The sequence below is a fragment of the Metopolophium dirhodum genome, chromosome 1, assembly GCF_019925205.1.
Source record: "Metopolophium dirhodum isolate CAU chromosome 1, ASM1992520v1, whole genome shotgun sequence".
NCBI classification, from domain to species: Eukaryota; Metazoa; Arthropoda; class Insecta; order Hemiptera; family Aphididae; genus Metopolophium; species Metopolophium dirhodum.
In genome coordinates this window covers 59,985,198-60,006,866 of record NC_083560.1, presented here as the reverse complement: position 1 = coordinate 60,006,866, position 21,669 = coordinate 59,985,198, and the positions used below count along the sequence as shown (strand labels likewise).

At 29.0% G+C, this 21,669-nt stretch overlaps 1 protein-coding gene across 8 annotated transcripts in view; it reads left to right on the top strand.

Annotated features, from left to right (window-relative positions):
- LOC132936589 (transcription factor 12) overlaps window positions 1-21,669 on the top strand; it is a 31,685-nt gene that overhangs the window by 6,668 nt on the left and 3,348 nt on the right. The window contains exons 1-10 of one of the 8 annotated variants that reach the window (XM_061003331.1): window positions 3,817-4,952; window positions 16,743-16,833; window positions 16,932-17,104; window positions 19,041-19,265; window positions 19,650-19,829; window positions 19,981-20,112; window positions 20,202-20,316; window positions 20,412-20,550; window positions 21,075-21,164; window positions 21,465-21,545. In XM_061003331.1, coding sequence (XP_060859314.1) covers window positions 4,437-4,952; window positions 16,743-16,833; window positions 16,932-17,104; window positions 19,041-19,265; window positions 19,650-19,829; window positions 19,981-20,112; window positions 20,202-20,316; window positions 20,412-20,550; window positions 21,075-21,164; window positions 21,465-21,545 — 1,742 coding nt within the window. In that variant the 5' untranslated portion in view covers window positions 3,817-4,436. Of the gene's footprint in view, window positions 1-3,814; window positions 4,953-16,742; window positions 16,834-16,931; window positions 17,105-19,040; window positions 19,266-19,649; window positions 19,830-19,980; window positions 20,113-20,201; window positions 20,317-20,411; window positions 20,551-21,074; window positions 21,165-21,464; window positions 21,546-21,669 lie in introns of those variants that run through there. The other 7 variants (XM_061003333.1, XM_061003337.1, XM_061003338.1 and 4 more) reach the window with 7 other exon arrangements.

The window sequence follows — 21,669 nt, the reverse complement described above, 5'->3', positions numbered from 1 at the left end:
AATTAAAAGTAATATATTTTAGACATTTAAAAGTATTATACATTTCTAATATCTAAAAAAATATACAAAAAGCATATTTTTTGCTTAAATTATTTGATCCATTGCCCATTGGTAAGTAATGTTTACAATGTATGGTTCTTCATATTTAACCCTAACAAAAGAAACTGAAAACACTTGTTTTTATTTATACAGCTTAACAAGCACGTACTCTTAGCAATTCCTTTGTTCTAGTTTTTAACATGTAAATAAATTAAATATCCGCAATAATGTGTAATTTAAATGTATATTGGTACAATAGGTAGCTTAGAAAATAAATGTTTCTAATACCAACGTTTTTAGTAAAAAAAATTTAATCATTCTTTAATTTTCGTAGAACATTTTGGTAAATTTCTTAAAACTTAAATAAAATAAAATTTGTTTCATTACAATTTTTCTAAGATATCATATGTACGTAAAATTAGTATTAATTAGTATTAGAAACAGATCAATTTGTGTATGTATTTATAAAACATAACCTATAGCATTATAAATAAAGTACGAATACAAAATAATATTTACTAAGTTCGAGAATCGAAAAATATTTTGGCCGAATCTCGGATTTATCCATTATATTTTTATTTTATAATGTATTCTGTACATTTATTATTATTTTTATCTAATGACCCATCCCAAATCGTTATATATTTAAAACTCAATATAACAATTACACGTGATTAGTAATCATTACCTAATATAATATATTGATCGAAATTGGTGCAAGATTTGGTATACGAAAATTATAAACGAAGCCTAGACATATTTGTTGTGTGTTTCTGGTTATGAATAAGCACTTTGGCTTATTATTTATTTAGTATGAGACATGAGTTATGGATAATTTTTGTTAAAAGTTGTTTAATACGTTATTAATTTGAAATGCCTATAGAAATTTAAATATGATAATGCTCTGTTCACTATTTATTACTTGTGAATACAATTTTCATCGATATAGAAATTGATTAAACTTTAATTTGATGTGTTTAGACTTTAGACACCCTATTTACTATCTCTTTGATAAAATAATAATCACTATTCTTTCATTTATAAATTACATCTTTTAAAATAGATATTTAGATTTCCAGCATTCTTAGCAAAACTATTTACAACTCTATATTAATAAAATATATATTATATAATTTATAACCAATAAATATTTGTATTTTACACTAGGCACCTATATTATAATACATGTATGATGATTTTTAAACACATGTGCTGGTTGAGATTCGGGTTCATAGAAACCAACGCCGGACTGTGTATTATTAATGGAATTTATATGATGCTGCGTAACAAATGTTGATTTTAATGTAATTTGTTAACCTTTTTTTTCATAAATATATTGTATAGAATTTGGTCCCCTATTTCTTTTTGTGCACGAGTTTACCAAAACGTTCCATTTTTTTGTCCGTCTTTGAAGCGTGCTCTCACGTATGTTCGCTTTTCGGCCTCCGCGGCGATAGGGTAGTGCGATATTATTATTATATACGTGTGTTGCAGTAATATAATTTTTGTAGCGGAGCAAGAAAGGACCAGTAGTTCAATAGTTTGAAACATCTGGCAAAGTGGCATCCGATGTAGGTAGGATACACCGTGGCAGCATACAGTGTTCGGTTGTAACTATTCAGACAACACCGCCGTCATGGTGCGTCTACCACTTCCCTCCAGCTCATGCTGGCCCATGACCAATGCCTTGAACGGCAAGGGCTCTTTAGTTTTAATGAATGAAATCTTAATTTTTAACGGCACACCCATTTCATAATGACTTGATGAAATAAGTTTTTGTATAATAATTTCGTAAATCTTAGAAGAAAAGTATGGTTCCTAAGTAATTAGTAGGAAATTAATGAAAAGAGTCCTTTGTTTTGCGAATTATTAGTAATTTTTATTAAAAATACTGTTTTTAATAGAAAAATCATTGGCTTTTAAAAACATTGCATCAATTGTGATAAAACAGACATTACGCATGTACGCACGTAATCGTACATAATATAATATACTTGGTGAGGTTTGATATATTATATATACATATATAGGTATATCTAATATATTTTTTTGATTATAGAATGTGAATAAAATAACAATAATTGTTATTAAAAATAAATTGAAAGTTATATATTTTTAGTAACTTAGTATTTATTTATTTGGAAAAGCGTTTGGTTATGTAAAGTAATTTTAAATATTTAAAAAAAAAATGTCATACAATTTACTGAAAGTATTTATTTTAATATATTATATATTATGGTAGAACGTTAAATAAAATAGATATAAAAAGCTTTTATCAGTGAAATCTAGTTTTTGTTTAATAGGGTAAGGAACCCTTGTAAAATTATGTAAGATGAACCTTCATATTATGATGCAGGATATGAGGATCTTGAATATCTGATTTCCATATTAACCATACCATATACCATCGAGGGGATAGTGTTATAGTTCCTATACTTGCTTGCCAATGTCGCCTATTAAATTTCATCCCCGTTGTCTGTTCATAAAATACGTATGGCTTTAAAATTGATACCATATAATAGCATCATGCAGATTTGTATATTATTTTAAAATAGTTCATCATGCTGATATTTTAAATGTAGGTATAGCTTAATTTTCATTGCGAGTGAGCATCGTTTCAGTAATACTGAAATGAAATACACTATTGAAATTATACCATTGAAAAAATAAAATATATTTTACGTAAGACGCAGGTGTATACTTATTATATAATTAATTGATATGCAATAACAAAATATCGAAATGTAATAGCTTTAAGTAAACCTAGTTTTTGTACTAATAATATTTTTTGGTCCGTACTCCGTTTGGTATTTTAAACTTATAATATTATAGTTTACTGACGAGTATGGTGGTATTAGTCGAAGTTATGACATTTTAAGAAATATTTCATCTCAATAAGGTTGACCAACAATAGATACTAATGCATAAAATATATAAATACAATTCCGTGATAGATGTGCAGTATATTTTCATACTATATAGGTACGTAATATTATTTTATCTGTTGCTATCGTTTGCGTGCGTATAACGCGGTCCGGCAAAACGAGTGATAGTGCGACTGTACCTCTGAAATATTCTTTTATAATTTATAGGACGACGATCATCTGTAGGGCGATGTATTCGTTTTTGACTTGTGACTTACGGTGCCGAGTGTGTGTGTGATATAATCGAAACATTTATTACGGTGTTTGAAATATAAAAAAAACGTATTCATTAAACTCGTTATTGTTTGGGAGAAAAAAAAAATTTGTTAGGTACTACGATGATTGTGTAGTGTCGTGTGTATTGTTCCGGTGAGACCCGCGCGTACATACTACATAAAATACATTATGTATTATTATATCTATCGTGTATTTTTTTTTATCCCGCGGCAGTTCTGCTGCAGCAGCAGAGGCGGCAAGCGCAGAGCTAAGAGGAGAAGCGTCGTCGATGGTTGGCAGCAGTGTTGCGCGAGGGGTCTGTACACACGATCGTCGTATTACTACAGTGCATATCCTCCGCGTTTTATTGTGCCGTATTACTATATACACGCACGTCGCATGGTTATATATATATATATATATATACACTCGCCATATACATTATACATTTATATGCGCCACATACATTATGTTATATATAATATTATATATACACACGCGTATATACGTACATAGTAGTATAGTTTAAGCGGCGGCGATGGCATGGGCAGGTGGTAGTGCGGCGGCGGCTACACAGTGTACGGCAGCGGCTTGGAGGTGGTGGCGTATACATGTATATGTATATAATATATATCATATTATACGAAGCATACGCACACGCACACGGTTGCGTGCGCGCTCGTATCGCATCGTGTGTTCGTACGTAGAGCCTGTTGCTCCTTCGCCGTAACAGCGCGGCCCGCGTTTCAGTGTAACGGCGGCTTTCCGTGACAATGGACACGATGCCGAAGCCGTCCTCCTAGTCTCCGCCCAGTAGTGCGTGGCTTCGTGCGGTGAGTGAGAGCGAGTGAGAGATTCATAGAGACGCAGACGGGGAGACTTCTCGTACGTCGTCGTCACGTGCTGCGTGCGTTGTTTCCGTCGTCGTCGTGCCGCCGCCGTGTCCGTGTGTCGTTTCGCGCGCGCGTGCGTGTGTGTGTATGTGAGAGAGTATATCTGACGTGTGCGTGCGCGTGTGTACCTCACAGCGACCATCTGTGCGCGCCCCGTCGACATCATCGTCGTCGCGTATTTCGCGTGTGACGGGGGAACAGAAAATATTCGGGCAAAGAGGGTGGTGTGTATATACGCAGGCGGCGTAGGAGGAGTAGGGTGACCATCGTATACGATTTTCGTAGTACTATTATAATATAATAATATTATATAGTACGATAACCACCACGACCGCCGGGGTGACGATCATCGCCAGCCGCCGGCATGCACCACTACCGTACCAGAGAAGACGAGACGCCCTGCGGGGGCGACCCGTATTTCTATCTCAGGCTATCGGCCGGCGCGGCCCCTTACAGCCCCATCAAGCTCGAAGTCGACGTGAAACCCGAACCCCATATGACGCCCGTCGACTGCTTGCAACACGTTTCTCCGCCGGCCGACTCAGGTTCCGCGGTCATGGATACTGTCGGCGGTTGCGGTAATGCCGCCGTCGTGGCGGACATCGGTGGTTGTGGCGGCGTTATCGTGGGCGGTGGTGCCGGTGTCCGTTGCAAAGACGAAGGGGGCGCAACCGGAATCGGTCTGCTGGCCCTCACGCAGCTCGACGGTTACGGCGGCTACAACAATAAGTCGTACTGTCAGGCCGACGGCGGCGCGGTCGACTTGCAGCTGCAGCATGACCGCGTCGGCGACGACGACGTCGACAAAGAGCACTGCAAATATTCGTACGGTCGACTGATATACTCATCGCCTGATGATGATAATGTTATAAAACATCAGGTATATTCGAAATTATCTTCACTTCTTTATATTTATATCATTTTTATGTGGAGGTACACGGAATGATGTCGTCGTGTATAAGATTATAATAATAATAATTACATTATTATATTCTCGTCCTAACCGCTGTATCCAAGCTGCATTATAATAATTATATTTTATATTGTATCTATATGAACCTTATGCTTTTCCGAATGTCTTTATCATCTGTGGTACAAAATATCAGTTTTATTTAATACATCAGCTCCTAATATGTAAAAAAGACAGTTCATACCTCACTCTTTTTCTGCATACTATATATTAAATTTATAAAAAAAAGAAATAGTCTAGCTTATAGTTTGTGGATGGGTGAAGTTGTATAAACAGTTCTTGGAAAATTTTAACGCATTTCAATAAGCTATATTACCTATATTTTTTATAGTGTAACTATAATATTAATACACTACATTTGCTATTTTGTACTGCACACAAGACACAACAATAGAGTCTTAAAATTATCGTATGGTATAATAGCAGAGTTCAAAGCGTGTTTGTAAAAATAGAGCTTATAACATCACGACTATAATTATCTCGACTTCATAATACATCGACTGCCGTTTGCATTGGTTTCGTCTGAATAAAAGTTTATATTATATATTGGTTATTGTATATTTGTATATTTAGCTAAAGTTGTATACTTTGGAGATTATCTCCAGAATAATGCAATGTAAATATAAAAAAAGTTAAATCATTTGTTGTATATAGTTTAAATTACTAATCCTTAAGATAAAATCACATTTAAAAAATATGTATGCTCTAATAAATTTCCTACTGCAGTTTTACATGTACAACATTTTATAGGCCTTACGTTTTACCCTATCATTTTTTTCATCATTGCTTCACTATAATATTTATTTATTATATTATGACATTATGTATAGATTTTATTTAAATTAGGTTGATGACTATTTGAACTTGTTTGCCATTTATTAATAAAATATTATAAACACAAATGTCATAATTTCTATATACTGACGTACATGACCCCTATCATCCGATGTAACTGGTAAAGGATTTGGAACGTCTTGGAATGACTGGGTGTCTGTGATATTATTTTACATGTTAATAAGAATGTGGTTACATTTTTTTAAATTCGAACAAAACAACCATATTTAGTCCGTACATATTGGAAATTCACATAGTAAAGGTTTCTTTGATTACATTAAATCTTTTTTGTACGTAGAATATAATTTATTGAAATTAAAAATGTTTGGCCTGGTTCGAAAAGTTTAGTAACGTTCTATCGAATTTACACTAGGCAGCAGCAGTTACACTGTATGAAGTAGCTATAAGTAGGTCTTTATTGTTGATTATATTATTTTGTAAGGTGAACCAAACCAGTTGGCAGATGTTATAAAACACACCTGCCTGCATCCTCACAACAATGGTCTCCTACTCACCGCACCTCTAAAGTATAGCTTGATTCTTTTTTTTCTCCCGTTTTGTCTGTCTAAGCTAACTTAAAATTTAATAAATTTCACATTTTCGTTTTACGCTCATATCATGATTATGATGTATATGTAGTATGTACACTGCATATTCCATTAATTTGTTAAACAAATTTGATTAGATTATTGCAATTTTCAATGTATTACGAGCTTAAACTAAAAACTTGTTTGAATAGTTACCTAACGGAATATTATATACCTAGTTTAAATTCAGTAATTCTATAAACGATTTGATTTTTAGATTATTAATCATTGTTTTAATAGTTGTATTTCATAGTAAAAATGTAATTCGACTTTTAATACTCACGATTTATTTGTTGTTCGAATAATCAGGCGCGAGTATGTACAGGGGCCATAATCTCCCTTCAAATCCATAATAATTATTAATTATATTATTTTGACACTATTTATTTTTCTTTGTTGGTTAATTACGTTATATTATTATATATATAATATACGTCATAATATGCACTCCTGAATACCTTCCAACAAATTGAAATTCTGAATCTATACGTCTGCGTAAAAAGACTGATCACTTTGTTAAATTGCCAAAACAAATTTTATTTATTAATGTAGGACACGATAATGCTCTGACTATCTCATATCTCACTATGATCATACATTAACTATTTAAAAAAAACTGGAAAAGTCGCTCTGCTGTATACTAGATTTTGAGTGTACCTCGTGATTGGGTAGGTCACGTAACGTAATCAATGTAATCAATTTGAATTCAACGATAAATTATTGCATAGGTACGAAAAATGATCCTGAGCGGAGGTGGTGTGTCAGACTCTATTTCTCAGGATATTATATTATTAATTATTATAACGTTATAGGGAACATATTGTATTATCGTTATTATAATTTATAAGTCAATATAGTAGACCAGTGTGTGTAGGTTTATAGAATAAGTTGCTTAAAATAATAATAATATATTATGTAATGCCGAAAAATGTTCCCACGCTTATTAATATATGTTTTATTATTAATAATTAAAACAACAAAAGAAGAAAAATAGTAATTGTTCGGAAAAATATCCAATTTTGTCATTATTCGAACTTAAAAAGTATATAAAAAAATGTAACCTTTGTATTTTTAATATTTTTAAATAGCTGTAATTACTATTTACAACTTATGATAAATCTTATCATAAATTTTCTAGGATTTTGAATGTGCAAAACAATTTTTCAACATTTATAGAAAAAAACTAAAAATAATACGAATATTTAAAATACTTATAAATATCTTAAAACTAGTCTAAATATTTTGGTTATTTAAAAAATAGAGGAATGTTTTATGTTTTTACGATTTGAAAATTAAGGAATCCGAATAACAAAATAACAAAAACCTTTTGAAGGTAAATCGTTATTACCTGTACGTTTTGCATAAATATATATATAGGTATGCTGCAATGTCAATATTTGAATTGCAAACCTTTCTAAAAAAAACTATTTGACTGTATTTTTGATATTATTTTATTGCTGTAACAAAAATTTACGAGGAACCTAGTATTCAATTTTCGAGCTTTTTTACCCAAAACAATTTATTTATCTATAGGTATAGATAGTTTCGACTAGGAACACTTTATTGTAAAAAATAAAAAAACCAAAACAATAATTATAAAAAATTTAAATTTCTGAATTAATGCATTAAAAACTAAAATATTTTAACAAAAACACATAATCGATTTTTATATATTTCGTAATGATTGAATTTACTTGTTATACACTTATTTATAAAATTCAATTTCATTAAACCAAAATAATTTAATTTTATAACTTAACTATATAAAATTAATTCCTTAAAATTACAAAAAGTTGTTCTTCTTGATAATATGATTGGTTTTATTTTTAATTTTGTCGTGTTTCGTACAGTGTTGCGCGTCTATTTGGTTTCAGCCTCTAGGCCATGAACCTCAGGTCGTAGCCCTTTTAAGTCAATGATTTGGAGACCCCTATTGCTCATGGAAATAAATGTTTGCAGTGTAAATCTATAGTATAATAATTTGTTTATATATTGAAGGCAGTGAAGTGAATCATATACCAATACATTACTTATCGGTTTCGCGAGTGAAAGACAAAGATAATATTGGTGTCATATTTTTAAATGTGTATTTAATTAATATAATATCTAATAACGCCTTCAGATATGATATATTTTGTTTATTTAACTTGGTTTTAATATATATTTTATATTAATACATTTATTCGGCAATAAATACTTGTTTTAAAAATCTCACAATACTCATCATAATATTATCATCTCAACGTCACATTAAATATTTTCTTATGTAGTTGTATACTTGTATCACGATTCACGATAGTCGTATATACAATCTATTAAAGTAGTTTTTTATTTTGGCAATGAACAAGTCAAAAATATTACATTTATAGCTATTAATTTTGTGCAAAAATATTTATGGATTATGGTGTTGGAGGGTTCTTGGCTCTGGAATATACATATATTTAACGTAATTTATTAAATATATACGCTCAACGGCGTGAAGTAAATTATATTAAATGGATCAATCTGTGAATTTTCTTACTTCTAGTAATCTAAATATTTTTGATATAATTTTTAAGGGTTTTAAATATTTCTATTTCTATTTATAAAAAATATAACAGATAATTACAAAATTAGACGTACAATATACCTGAATATTTTATTAATTGAAAACATATATTTGAATGTATTATATAACTATTGGTCGATTTGAGTAACGTTATCTTACTATATTAATAACTATAATAACATCCTTTTATGCCTTCACTGTTCATATAAAGAGTTTGGTAATAGTTAAGGTAATCTGGAAAAAAAACTTTTCATGTTCTAACAAAATTGTATTTTTGTATTAACGTAAAAGTTGTTGAATTTATTTTAAAATTTGAATACTCATATAATCATGATTTAACTTAGCATAATCTTAAAAATGTAAAATTATAGGTATATCAAAAAATATATTTTTTATGTACTTAATACTTATACAAATATAAAATTGTATCAGAATATGCAAAATAGTAAAGACATAATAAATTTAAATTTAAACATATAGTTTGTTGAATTCATTTAGAATTTGAATTAACATCTCTTATAATGAACGGGCTTACAGATCTTCTCCTTTAAACTTTCTATAATACGAATGATTCCAAACGAACTTAGTGAGTTCCACTACACATATAATACGGCATATGATGTATGTTTAGGTATGTTATAATTTATAATTTTCATTTTATTTAAATAACTATTTAATTAATTCATAATTATGAAGAGTATACAAATTTTAAAAATTTTTATTATTAAAAAATATAAAATAAATTGTGTTTTAAGATTAAAAGTATAATTTACCAGTCTCTAAATAATATATTTCATTTTAAAATAGTGTAATATTTATTACCCTAATTAAAATTTGGTTTTTCTGTTTTGATTCAGTTATATAGGTACCTACATGTGCAGATACAAAATTACTGCTTAACTACCTTTAATTTATTAAATTGTATATATTATACATATTATTTCTTATAATTTAATTAGTTAAATTTGTTTAAAAACTATTTTAATATATTAATTAATAATTAATCGTTTTAATTAAATTGGACATGTTTTTTTTTTCAAAAAAGAATAACAGATTTTTTGTTGATATTCATAACAATTCATAACAAAAAATGTTATACTTTTGGTTAATACCTACCTATCTTACTTTTATCTTTAATTTATGTTTATTTTACGAGTTTCTAATAATAAAGTGTGTATATTCGGGGTAGAAATTCAATATAAAATCACACACATATTATCTACAGATATTGTTAACGCCTTCTAGCTCAAAAATAATTAAATCGTTGTTAAAAAAATTATCACCCATTTATTATAGAATCCATTTGTATGTTATGTGTTTAGTAAATATATTTTTTTTAAATATGTTCGTTACAATAAATTGCCGTTGAGCAAAGTACCGGTCTTGGGTAATAAAGTTTAAATATAATATATTATATAGTATGCACTATCGTCCTGATTAGTTCAGTTAGATATAATTCTACGTTATTATAGTGTACTATCATTTTTATTTTTCCACATACCTTTTTTATAATTGTTTTATCAAATAGGTAACTAAAAACTTAATGACAAATTAGGATTTATTGCCTACTTATTTATCAATTACATACCGTCAACAATTTTAATTAATTGTATTCCAAATTATGGAAATTAAAAAAAAAATCAATAACATTTGTTTCTAAAACAGTTTTTGGCACATTAGCGATCAGTATACATGTGAAACGTAGTTTTTAAATCACAAAACACGTCCATTTTGTATTTATTAGAATATGTACACTGTAATTTATAATTCGGTACCATCGAATTTTATTTCGATTTTGTTCATTAAATTGACCGGAACAAGTTTTGAGGATCGTGTAACTCATAGATAATATTATATTATGTTAGCCTTAAATAATGACTCTTCCAAGCTTATATTATATTTGTTATGTTATTCTTATTTACCATTTTTAATCGTATATACATATAATCGCATAGGGTAATGAACCAAAACGTTGTATATAATATAATATTGTATATACGTTTCTAAAAGCCTTTCATTGTTATTGGAAAAAAAAATTGAAACGTAGAGTTTTTTTTACAAGTTTAAACAAAATATATATATAATACTCAATATAATTAAGTTCATTAATTTGTTGCGTGACACAATATTCATTGTTTGTTACCATTTGAATGCAATCTGTTAATATTTTGGTATTGTGACAGTGAAAAAAAGAAGGAATTAAACGAGTAGAAAACAAGTTTCCATAAAAGAGCTGTGTAGTGTGTACATACGTACGTACGACAATATAATATATTATATCGTTCAATATGTCTTTATTATACTAGTTCTTTATGTTCTTGTTTTCATCATTCATTAGAAAAAGAAATAATCCATTCACGTAAGTCTCCTTGAAGATGCATCTGCCATTGTGGTTATTTTTAACGCATTCAGGGATTCCGTTTCTGTGTATTGTATATAATATATTATACTCTTAAGTATGTTATAAGGTCAATCAATGTGAAGAATTGCATTGCAAAATAATTTTCCATTGTCCGAATGAAAATTTTTTAAATTTTTTCTCGTCACCATCAACCTTGTATATTTTATTGTATTACTACTTATTATATTATAGATGTTTTCGCGGCGTTAGCAAAATTATAAACATACTAGTATCTTATGTTATGTGTGCGTGTTTTAAAAGATGAAATATCTTCAATTAGGAGTCTTAAATTATAGATTATCTTATCATAGTCAATGTTTTTAATCGTGTTGGTAATAACTAATTTTATTTTTGGTGTTTGAAAATGAAAATTGTATTTTAAATTATGATAGGTAGTATTATTTTATAGACATTATAATTTATTTTTGTGGTTAATACGTTAACATAATATTGTGCTATCGTCCAATCGTAGGTATACGATACAATTTAATTCTATACACTAATGGTTAATTTCTTCAAGAAAGTTATTATATTATACATATTGTTTAACTGCATTTATTTATATATGTTTTAATTCAATAATTAATTCAGATGGAACCCACATAAATTGTTCTTTGATAGGTACAGTTTTGTTTTAAGCACTCCCTTCCTTCTAATCCACGACACGGTGCAATGTTCCTCTTTTAGATTATTATTTAATAATTTCTTTTTCTTATCTTATGCCTAAAACTAATAAGTACTTAGTTTTAAAGTTAATGGTTGTTAAAATTAAAAACCTTATTTTATCATACAACCATGCAATGATCACTAGATAATCAAACTACTATGTTATGTTATGTTTTACCATTACTATATTTAAATTAAATAATATTTAGTGAATACAATAGTATACGCACAACCCATAAAGTCGTATTATTCATAGGTATACTATAACACTATAATAGCTGTAATGTCATAATATTTTTATTTTATTTTTAATATTAATTTCTAAAGTTATTTGGTAAATATAATTTTTTTAATTGAACTTTAAAAATTTAGAAATGTTGCCTGGGGTTATTTCGATATGATTGTATGAATGAAGTGAAAAGATATAAGAGAAGCCTAAGGCTTAAAAGCCTTTAACATAATATTTTTAACGTTTTTTTTCTTAAGTCCCATGACGTAAAAATATAAAATTGTACCTATACGTTTTTTTTATCTCAAATTAGTACTATTTAAAATTTAATAACTTAACTTTATTAGGTACTATATTCTACTTAGATAATGTAGATTAATTATGAACAATGGGTTTATTAGAACTTATTTCTGTTGATCATATAAACATGACTATTATTTAATAATCATAATTTTTAGCATTTAGCAATAATAATTTACATAGACCATTAACATTAATTTTCAATTTCTGTACAATAATCAAAATATTAAAACTTTATTTGTTTTTTCCTAACAATAGATGTTTTTAATTATTTTATTTATAAAATTATATATTTTTTGAATAGGTATATGAGATATTATGCAATCTTGTTATTGCAATAAGTCAATATAATAATATGTTTTGTTTCATACGATACAAATAGATATTATCCAAGTGTGAATACACCAAGATACATTTATTACCATCACAAATTAATTATATTGTCATTATCTAAGTGGCAATGCTGTTGTCAGCATTTGTCTATAGTGATAGACTAGGAAATTGAAATCCTTTAATGTTTTATTACTGTTACCTATACTAGGTATTCGTATGTATGCAAGTGCATTCACAAATAAAAGTGAAATGTTTTTTTACTTGAAAGGTTTACTACTACCCGTTAAGCTTTTAATCTTCCTGATATCTATTTAAACGTCATTGTGACGAAATTATAACATTTCAACACTTTTTTATACGAGGTTTGACACGTAATGTAGGATACTGGGATTGGGCAAGAAGGAATAAAGACAAACACAATATTATAGATAGAGCCATAAAGCCAAAGTTCACATGTCATATTATGATTTACATTTATCTGTTTCGCTTAAAGTAGGTACCTATAGTTATACGCTTCGCTTTTTTATTTGGTATAAACTGTGTAACAGTTCCGCAACGGTGCTATTATAGTAAACACGTTAATATAGGATATCCCTAATACATACATCGGCTGTACAATTTACGTAAGAGTCTTCAAAATTCAAATATGTATAATACTATATAAACGAGGTGATTTATTTGACGTAAGACGCTCACAGTGTAAATTACACAATGACGCTAAATTAATCATGTTTAAATATATACATTATACTCATACATTTCAAATTTAGTTTTAAGAGGATACATTAATATTTATTTTTATTGGTTTCGAACGAGTGTCACATAGAAAAATCGGTCTTCACAAATGTCCAATGTAATGTGCGAGTATACTAAGTTTAAATTGATTAGAACATAAAACGGACAATGGACATATATTATAATTCGTAGAATACAACTGAGACAAAATATAATGTTGTCGCGCACTGTATTTTAGGCATTTTAAACGGGGTGATTTAATCCAGTTGGATTAAGTCATGAGTTTAACCCCTATAATTTGAAGATAAAAAACTGTACTGCTGTACTCTTTCTTTGTGTCAGCCAAACTCGTGGGCAGCGAAGTTACAAACAATTTTAACGCATTCATGGCTGCACACTTAAAATACGTACCGCACACAAAAATAGGGACGGGTAATCACACCCACGAGAACCAATACTAATGTTTTTTATTTTTAACATGTTAGGCGGTAGAAAATAGAAATTCTTAAAGAAAAACAAAGCTTATCAAATTATATTATAAGACAATGCTGAAGAGCAAGAAAAATTTTTTTTGGGAGGGGTCTCTGGATTTGGAAATGCTAGATAGGTACAGTAGGTACACCTTAATACACTTATACTATTTACATATTGGATATTAGGTACTTTATGATCCTCATATTGTTCATAGACAATAGACATGTACTCTTTTTATCAAACAATGGACATTTGAAGAAAAAAAATCATTTTGTAAAAAGTATGAAATGTGAGATAGCACTGAGCTGGTTAACATGGATATTTTATTATCTATGCCGATTGCCGAGAAACTATCGTGAAAAGGTTATAGGTAATTAAGCTATTTGCTAAAGCCCTATAGGCCACTGCTTTATGTTAAACATAGCCGTGTGATCCACAGTAAAAATATTCTGGTAGATTCTGCAATACCTATCACCCACAATAATAGTTAATAGTATATAACACCATACAAAATTTAAAAACTTTAACACACAGTTGCCTTATCTTACACCGGTGCTAGAATCTATATTTACTATCTGCAATACATTTTATGCTTAGGTTAATACACAAAATACACCTTTTATAAATACAAATTAATTGTCATAGTATTATCATTATATTAATAATATTTGTTACCTATTTCTGTATACTAAACTACGGTCTAGACTAATATAAGGGGGAAATGTGCCCTTATTGCCTCCACCCCCTGGCTATAACACTGGAACACAAAAACGAAACAAATTTCGAATTTTTGAATGACTGCAATTAAAAGCGTACTGGTTTGTGTCGACTTTGATGTTTCTAAGCCCACTATGGAGTCGCTAAAAGCAAAATTTTATAAATAACACGAAACGACACAATATTATTATTAATGATAACTCTCACGACAAGACAGCGGATGGCACAGAACAAAACAACATCGATATTCGATACCACCGTATATACCTATATAATAATATTATAATATGTGTTATGTGTAGGTACTTATATACGTTATTTTTACTGTTCTGCAGTGAACAATTGGGTGGTTTAACGAAATAGATACCCGTGGTCTAGAGTCCTGGTCCGATTCAAAAGTGTTGTCACGCGGTTTTGTTGGGTTTTTTTTAAAGAAGTAACGATTTTGTATCCCTATTAAAATTGAATTAAAAAACAAAAGTTTAACGCGATTATATTGTTATTTTGTTCGTATAATATCATATATATTATACAGGTATAGGTTTCCTCGAGGCCGCTGAGAATAATCCTATAAATAGTCATGTGGTAAAATGCCGATAACGATAATGCTCTCAAGTCTCGACTGTATATAGGTACGTACTTAGAAGTATCGTACCTATTACGGGTGCACTGCAGTTTCACTTCAACAAAGCAAATTTATGTGTGCTGGACGATGTGTGTGGTGGCGAGAAAACGTACCCCTCGTCGTGTGGGCAGTAGTGTGTACGCACGAGACAAGTCTCATTAAAAGTTTACCCGTATATTATCACCGTCAACATACATATTACATATTATTGTATAAATACCACTGTATAGTATTCGTATTATATAAGCAGTATTTTTTCTCCTTAGGTATTATTATTATTGTGTATGCATACAGGAAATCGGACTGCTGGGGATTATGTAGTTTTTTTTGTTCATGGCTACGCAATAATGGTTATATCGCGAAACGCAGTTTTATAATTCAAATTGGAAAATTCATATTATTTGGCTGAGCGAAATTAACTTTTTTCTTCCAAAACGTTCGGTGATTTTCCATCCGACACAATAAGTGATTGCAAACCATGCAGGTTTTTTACCGCTAAACTACCCACGGCTAATGCGGCCGGTTAATCGAATCGCTCGAGCTTACTCCGCCGTCCGCGCTTTTATCCGCATCATAATAATTGTTTCCGAAATTGCGCATACGTTTTACGATGACTTACTGCTGACGTTTTTGGATTTCAGCCTTGTGTATTTTTCAAGGCTGTGTTCGGTACTGTTTCGTTTTCCCGTGTATACCATATAATGTTTGCTATGCCTATATTTTTCTCAATCGGTCTAGTAGTCGGTGTATATTATCGAGCTGGTAATATGTGAAACTTTAAAACCACAGCCTTGAAAATAGAACATAATATGTATAATATAGCCTGCGTCTGAACCTAGTGACCAAGTCACAGACAGACCCGCGAATAACTGTGGAGTCCCGTGTAATTACACGATTATAACTGTTGATAATAGTGTTAGGTATACATTTATAATATACATTATTGGTATTATAACATTAGTGTATGGTACAAACAATATACATTTTGGATCTCTATTTCCTATTGGCGGCAATCAGATCGATTCATCTTGACTTTTGCAAACATATTATGTTTATGGTCAGTTTCAAAATCATCATTTTAATATTCTTAATAATATATTATAAGTTATCTATACTATAATAACACTAACTATTTTCGTGAAAATAGTCTATACTTCTGTATTAATAATTTTCCTAGTCAAATATTAATAATTATATTGTATACTTATCATTATTTCTTACTAAATCTCGACTTGAATATTTATGTTTCAGTATGGTGGTGATGAATTTACACCAGACCCAGCTAGATTTGCTGCTCAAAAACCTGGTTCATCTGTGTATAATGCTGATTCTTATTACTTGGGTAATTGGTGTAATTTATATTAATGAAAAATTAAAAAATAAAAATGTTAATTTCATTGAGTAACAATTTTTTTCTGTATGGATATCTACAATTTGTAGACGGCACTGGAAATAATAGCGATGTTTGGACAACTAGTGCTACTGCTCAACTTCAGTCTCCTACAACATATACAACATATACCAACCCACCCAATTCGTTGCTGACCACGTCTCCAAACATGACGCCAAACAATTTTCCGCCAACAAATACTATGCTAACACCAGAAAATTTGGTAAGAATATATTATTTATTTTTAGTCACTTATAAGGGCTGAAGCTAACAATAAAACATTAAATTTGAAATAATTCTAATTTAACGGGAGGTCATTTGAGCTTTATTAATGTTTATATTGCTGCGAACTACACTGTACAAACAAATTCCCCTTCAATGGTAACATCAAATTAATACATAAAAAAAAAAAACATGAAAACAACGTAAACAATATTCAGATCTCACTGTAGCCATTCTTATTTAAATATGTTTTATGTTGTAAAATAATTTTAAATTGTTAACTTTTGTTTTTAAAAATTTTCTTTTAGCTTAATTTAAATTTTTAGTACATTTATCTTTGATAAAGAATAATTAGATAATAGTTGGTGTAACTTTTTAGTGTTATAAAAATTTATTTTAAATTGAAACATTTATAGATATAGAAATAGTAAATCATTTACCTAATACAATATGTTTATTAAGACATTTTCTGATGAATATTCTTAGTTAAATCACTTAAATGTATTCTAATTTTTACTAAGATATATAATTTATTTACATTTTAAAAACCCAATACTTACAGAGATGTAAATTATTTTGTTATTTCTTAATATGTTTGGTAAACATAAAAACTTTTTGTGTAACAAAGTATAATAACATTTTTTTTTTGCATTATTTGATATTTGTACTATTTTATTTTGATCATAATTTTAACACTTAAAAAGCTGGTAATACTTAATTAAAATTTTAAATTCAATATTATTTTAGATAATTATATAATATAATAATAGTCTTCCAAAAACGTAAATAATTTGGAAATAGGTAAAACAATTTTATTACATAAATGATTGAATTATATTTTTATAATACAAATATATTATCTAACTTGTACTTTTAAATTGTGACATTTATTTATCAATTTCATATTTTAGTTCTTAAGGTTACCTATAATAATTTATTTTTGTGTTTGAACTTCACAAAAGCATATTATGCAGATTTAAATGTTTAAATACCAACTTTAAATTAGCATTAGCACAAAATATTACAAGGTTTTAAAATGTAGTGTTATGAAACAAAAAAAAAGACAATTTAGTTTATAATAATGCATGACTAAAATAGTTGGTTTTAAAAACTAATGGAACTGTTGTAATTTCAATATGGCATTTAAAATATATATATTAAATTGTATAATTGTGCTATAAACAATTTCTGTATTTATTAAAAATAAATCTCTACACATATCCCATCAAAAGCTCTCTCGCCTTTCCTAACAATTTATTTTAAAAAATTCAATATTATACTTTTAATACTTGAATATAGGACTTTATATAAGATTTTAAATGATACATTAATATTTTCGTATTTATTAAAAAAATCAAGCTTTTATAAAAATGTATTATTTAATTTAATAGTTTTTAAGTCACATAATATAAGTAATATGTGACAAATATGCATTTATTTGTTAGGATTCAATATTTAAGAAAATACTTATATATTATCATGCCATTTTTATTCTATTACATAGCTTTCATATAAAATTAAGAGACAATTTAATTTAATTATTTTTTAAAAATAACTTAAGTATTTGCATTTTTAATAGGATTTATTAAAAATATATTAACCTGTTTTATCTAATCATTTTTATACACTTTTAAGTTAAAATTACATTTTATCTTAAACAATTATTATCATTTATTTCAATATACTTATAATTTTTATAACTTTTAATTATATATAAATTGCTCAACCTCATTAGTATTAGAGAATAAATTATATTTTAATTTTACTACTTATCACAATAATATATCATTTTTAAACAAAGATAACTACATTTCAATAATTTTTTTGTATTAAATGTACATGAGCTACCTATATTTTATATTTTCTTTAATTTTAATTTTATTTTTTTATACATCTGAGTCATAAGTTTGGTGATAATAAATGTTTATTTTTCACAGGGCTATAATACTATTGGTCCAAATGCTAGTATACCTCCTAGTGGTGTTTCACCTGCTACAGATGGCCTAGGCACTTCCCCTCTACCACCTATGTCAAGTTTGCGTGGAGCTCCTCCTTCTGCACCAAGTCCAATTGCAGTTACCCCTAGCTCAATGATGTACCCAGGACATAACAGTCCCACTATTCAATCTCCCGGGGATACACTTGGCAAAACTTTAGCATCAGTACGATAAATTTATTTACTTATTTGCTTTATTTTAATATACATAATTAACCTACATATTATATATATATAAATACGCTGGGATATTAATAAGGTATGCTTAAATAGTTACCATTGAAGGCTTTGTTGCTTTTATTAACAAATAACACTTAACAAGAATCGTTGCGATTCATTATACATTTCTTATAATTGTTAGGTTTAGTAGGGACTATGTTTTTTCTTCAATGTGAAAAATACCTGAATCCTATCCTTGAAATTTTATACACCCCTCTGTGGTACCATTGCAGTGTTCTGGACCTACGTCAGTGGTTAATAATTATTTCAAAATGAATTTGTTGAATAAAAAAAAAAAAACAATTTCTTAAGATACAACAATGTGTTGTAGATATATCCCACTGACCAGAGTGTCAGCAGTTACAGTTCAAATCCATCTACACCTGTAAGTTCACCACCACCTTTGGCACCTTTAGCGCCTGCAAACAGTGCCGGATCTTGGACCCCTGGCGTAGTACCACCTCATCCTGGATCTCCCCATTTTCCTACTGACCATCGCACTATTCATTTGGTATGTAATATTCTAACATTTCTAACTTTTAAATATAATAGCTACAATTAGTACTAACATTAATTGCTTGAATGTGGGTTGGTGTAAATTCTTAAATTATTTATTTTTCTGTAGTTTGTTTTCATAAGTACATTTTTTATTTTTATTATAGGGTAGTCGTATGGAAGAAAGACTGGACGATGCCATAAATGTTCTAAGAAATCATGCTGAAAGTCAGGCTTTAAGTTTAGCTGGTGTTCAACATTCCGCTTCAGGCATTGTACCATTGTATCATCAACATTTAGTAAGTTACAATATTTTTAAGTTTTTTTTGTTTTTCTAAGGCTTTTACTTGTTTAACTTTATTTTTATAATTTATTGATTTGTTTTTAGGGAAGTCCCCATTCAGCAACTGCTACAGTTGGAGGTGTTCCAAATACTTACCAAACACTTTCAACATGTCAAGACAGTGATGGGCCAATCAAAATTGAAAGACTAAGCAATATCAGTATGTATTCATTGATTAAAATATTTTTTTACGAATACCTATATTTTAATTTTTCTAACATTATTTAATCTAATTGTTATTTTTTTTTATTGTAGAAAAACGGAAAGAACCTCCAGACAGTTCAGATACCAAGCCTACTAGCAGTGATCACTTGTTAGTAAATAACATCGTTAATGCCAATTCACCCCCAAACAATTCGCCTATAAATAAAAATTCAAAACGACCCCGTCGATAGTAAGTTTAATGTGCAATTTTTCCCCTTTTTGTTCTTAAAGACACATTAACTTAACTTAACTTCAGATTTTGTTTCGTAGAGGTGTCTCAAGTGTTTGATTATCAGAGCCTCAAACGAACAAATATCCATCTAAATTAAATCTAATATGTAAATTCCCTCCTAAATATTTAACATTTCGCGAGTTAATTTTTATGAATTTGTCATTTAGTTATTTAGTTTATGTAAACTTGCACAAGTCTATTTTTCTAGTAATCCGTGATTATAACATAAATTAAATTTAAATTATCCAGTGAAGCGGGAGTGTCGCGAAGCTACGTAAAAAAAAAAAATATGCGTAGCGTGAGTATGAATGTACAAACTTGTGTACTGATTCAAATGAAAATAGAAATCATATATATTTGTACTGTTATTTTTGTGTTCAGTTGACATTAAATACTGGCACACCTCTATTGGACCTCACCTACACGCTTGATTCATATAGACTATTAAATAAGATTGACTTATTTTGTGACTGTTATTTTAGTTGTTCTAGTGCTGATGAAGATAATGAAGATCCATCAACTAAAGCACACAGAGAAAAAGAACGCAGACAAGCCAATAATGTCCGTGAAAGGTAAGCTTCTAAATAATTATATTTTATAAAATATAATTAAATAGTCTTTGACTATAAAGTAAAATATCGCAATTGTTTAAATTTTTTGATTCAATGTCTACTGATATTGTTAATTTTAAATTTTAAAACTTATAATTATGTTTATATAATGTTGGGGAAAATATACACTTTTTTTGCATTACTCTATATATATTAAATTAAAATTCTTGGAACATAAAAGTATGAATCATTAACTTTTAAGTCTTAACATAAGTTTGAAACTAATGTTAACTGTGATATTTCGTATTGCTGTTGTACAAGTGTGGACGACGAGAGTGAAGATCCTGAATTAAAAGTTCAACGAGAAAAGGAGCGCCGCCAAGCAAATAACGCTCGAGAAAGGTGAGCTTTTTAGCCTGCAACTTAATGTGCGGCTCTTGGCTCCATTTTTATATTATGTTAATATCATGGTTTAATTTTAAATTTATTGATAACTATTTGTGGTTATTTAGATTTAATATTGAAT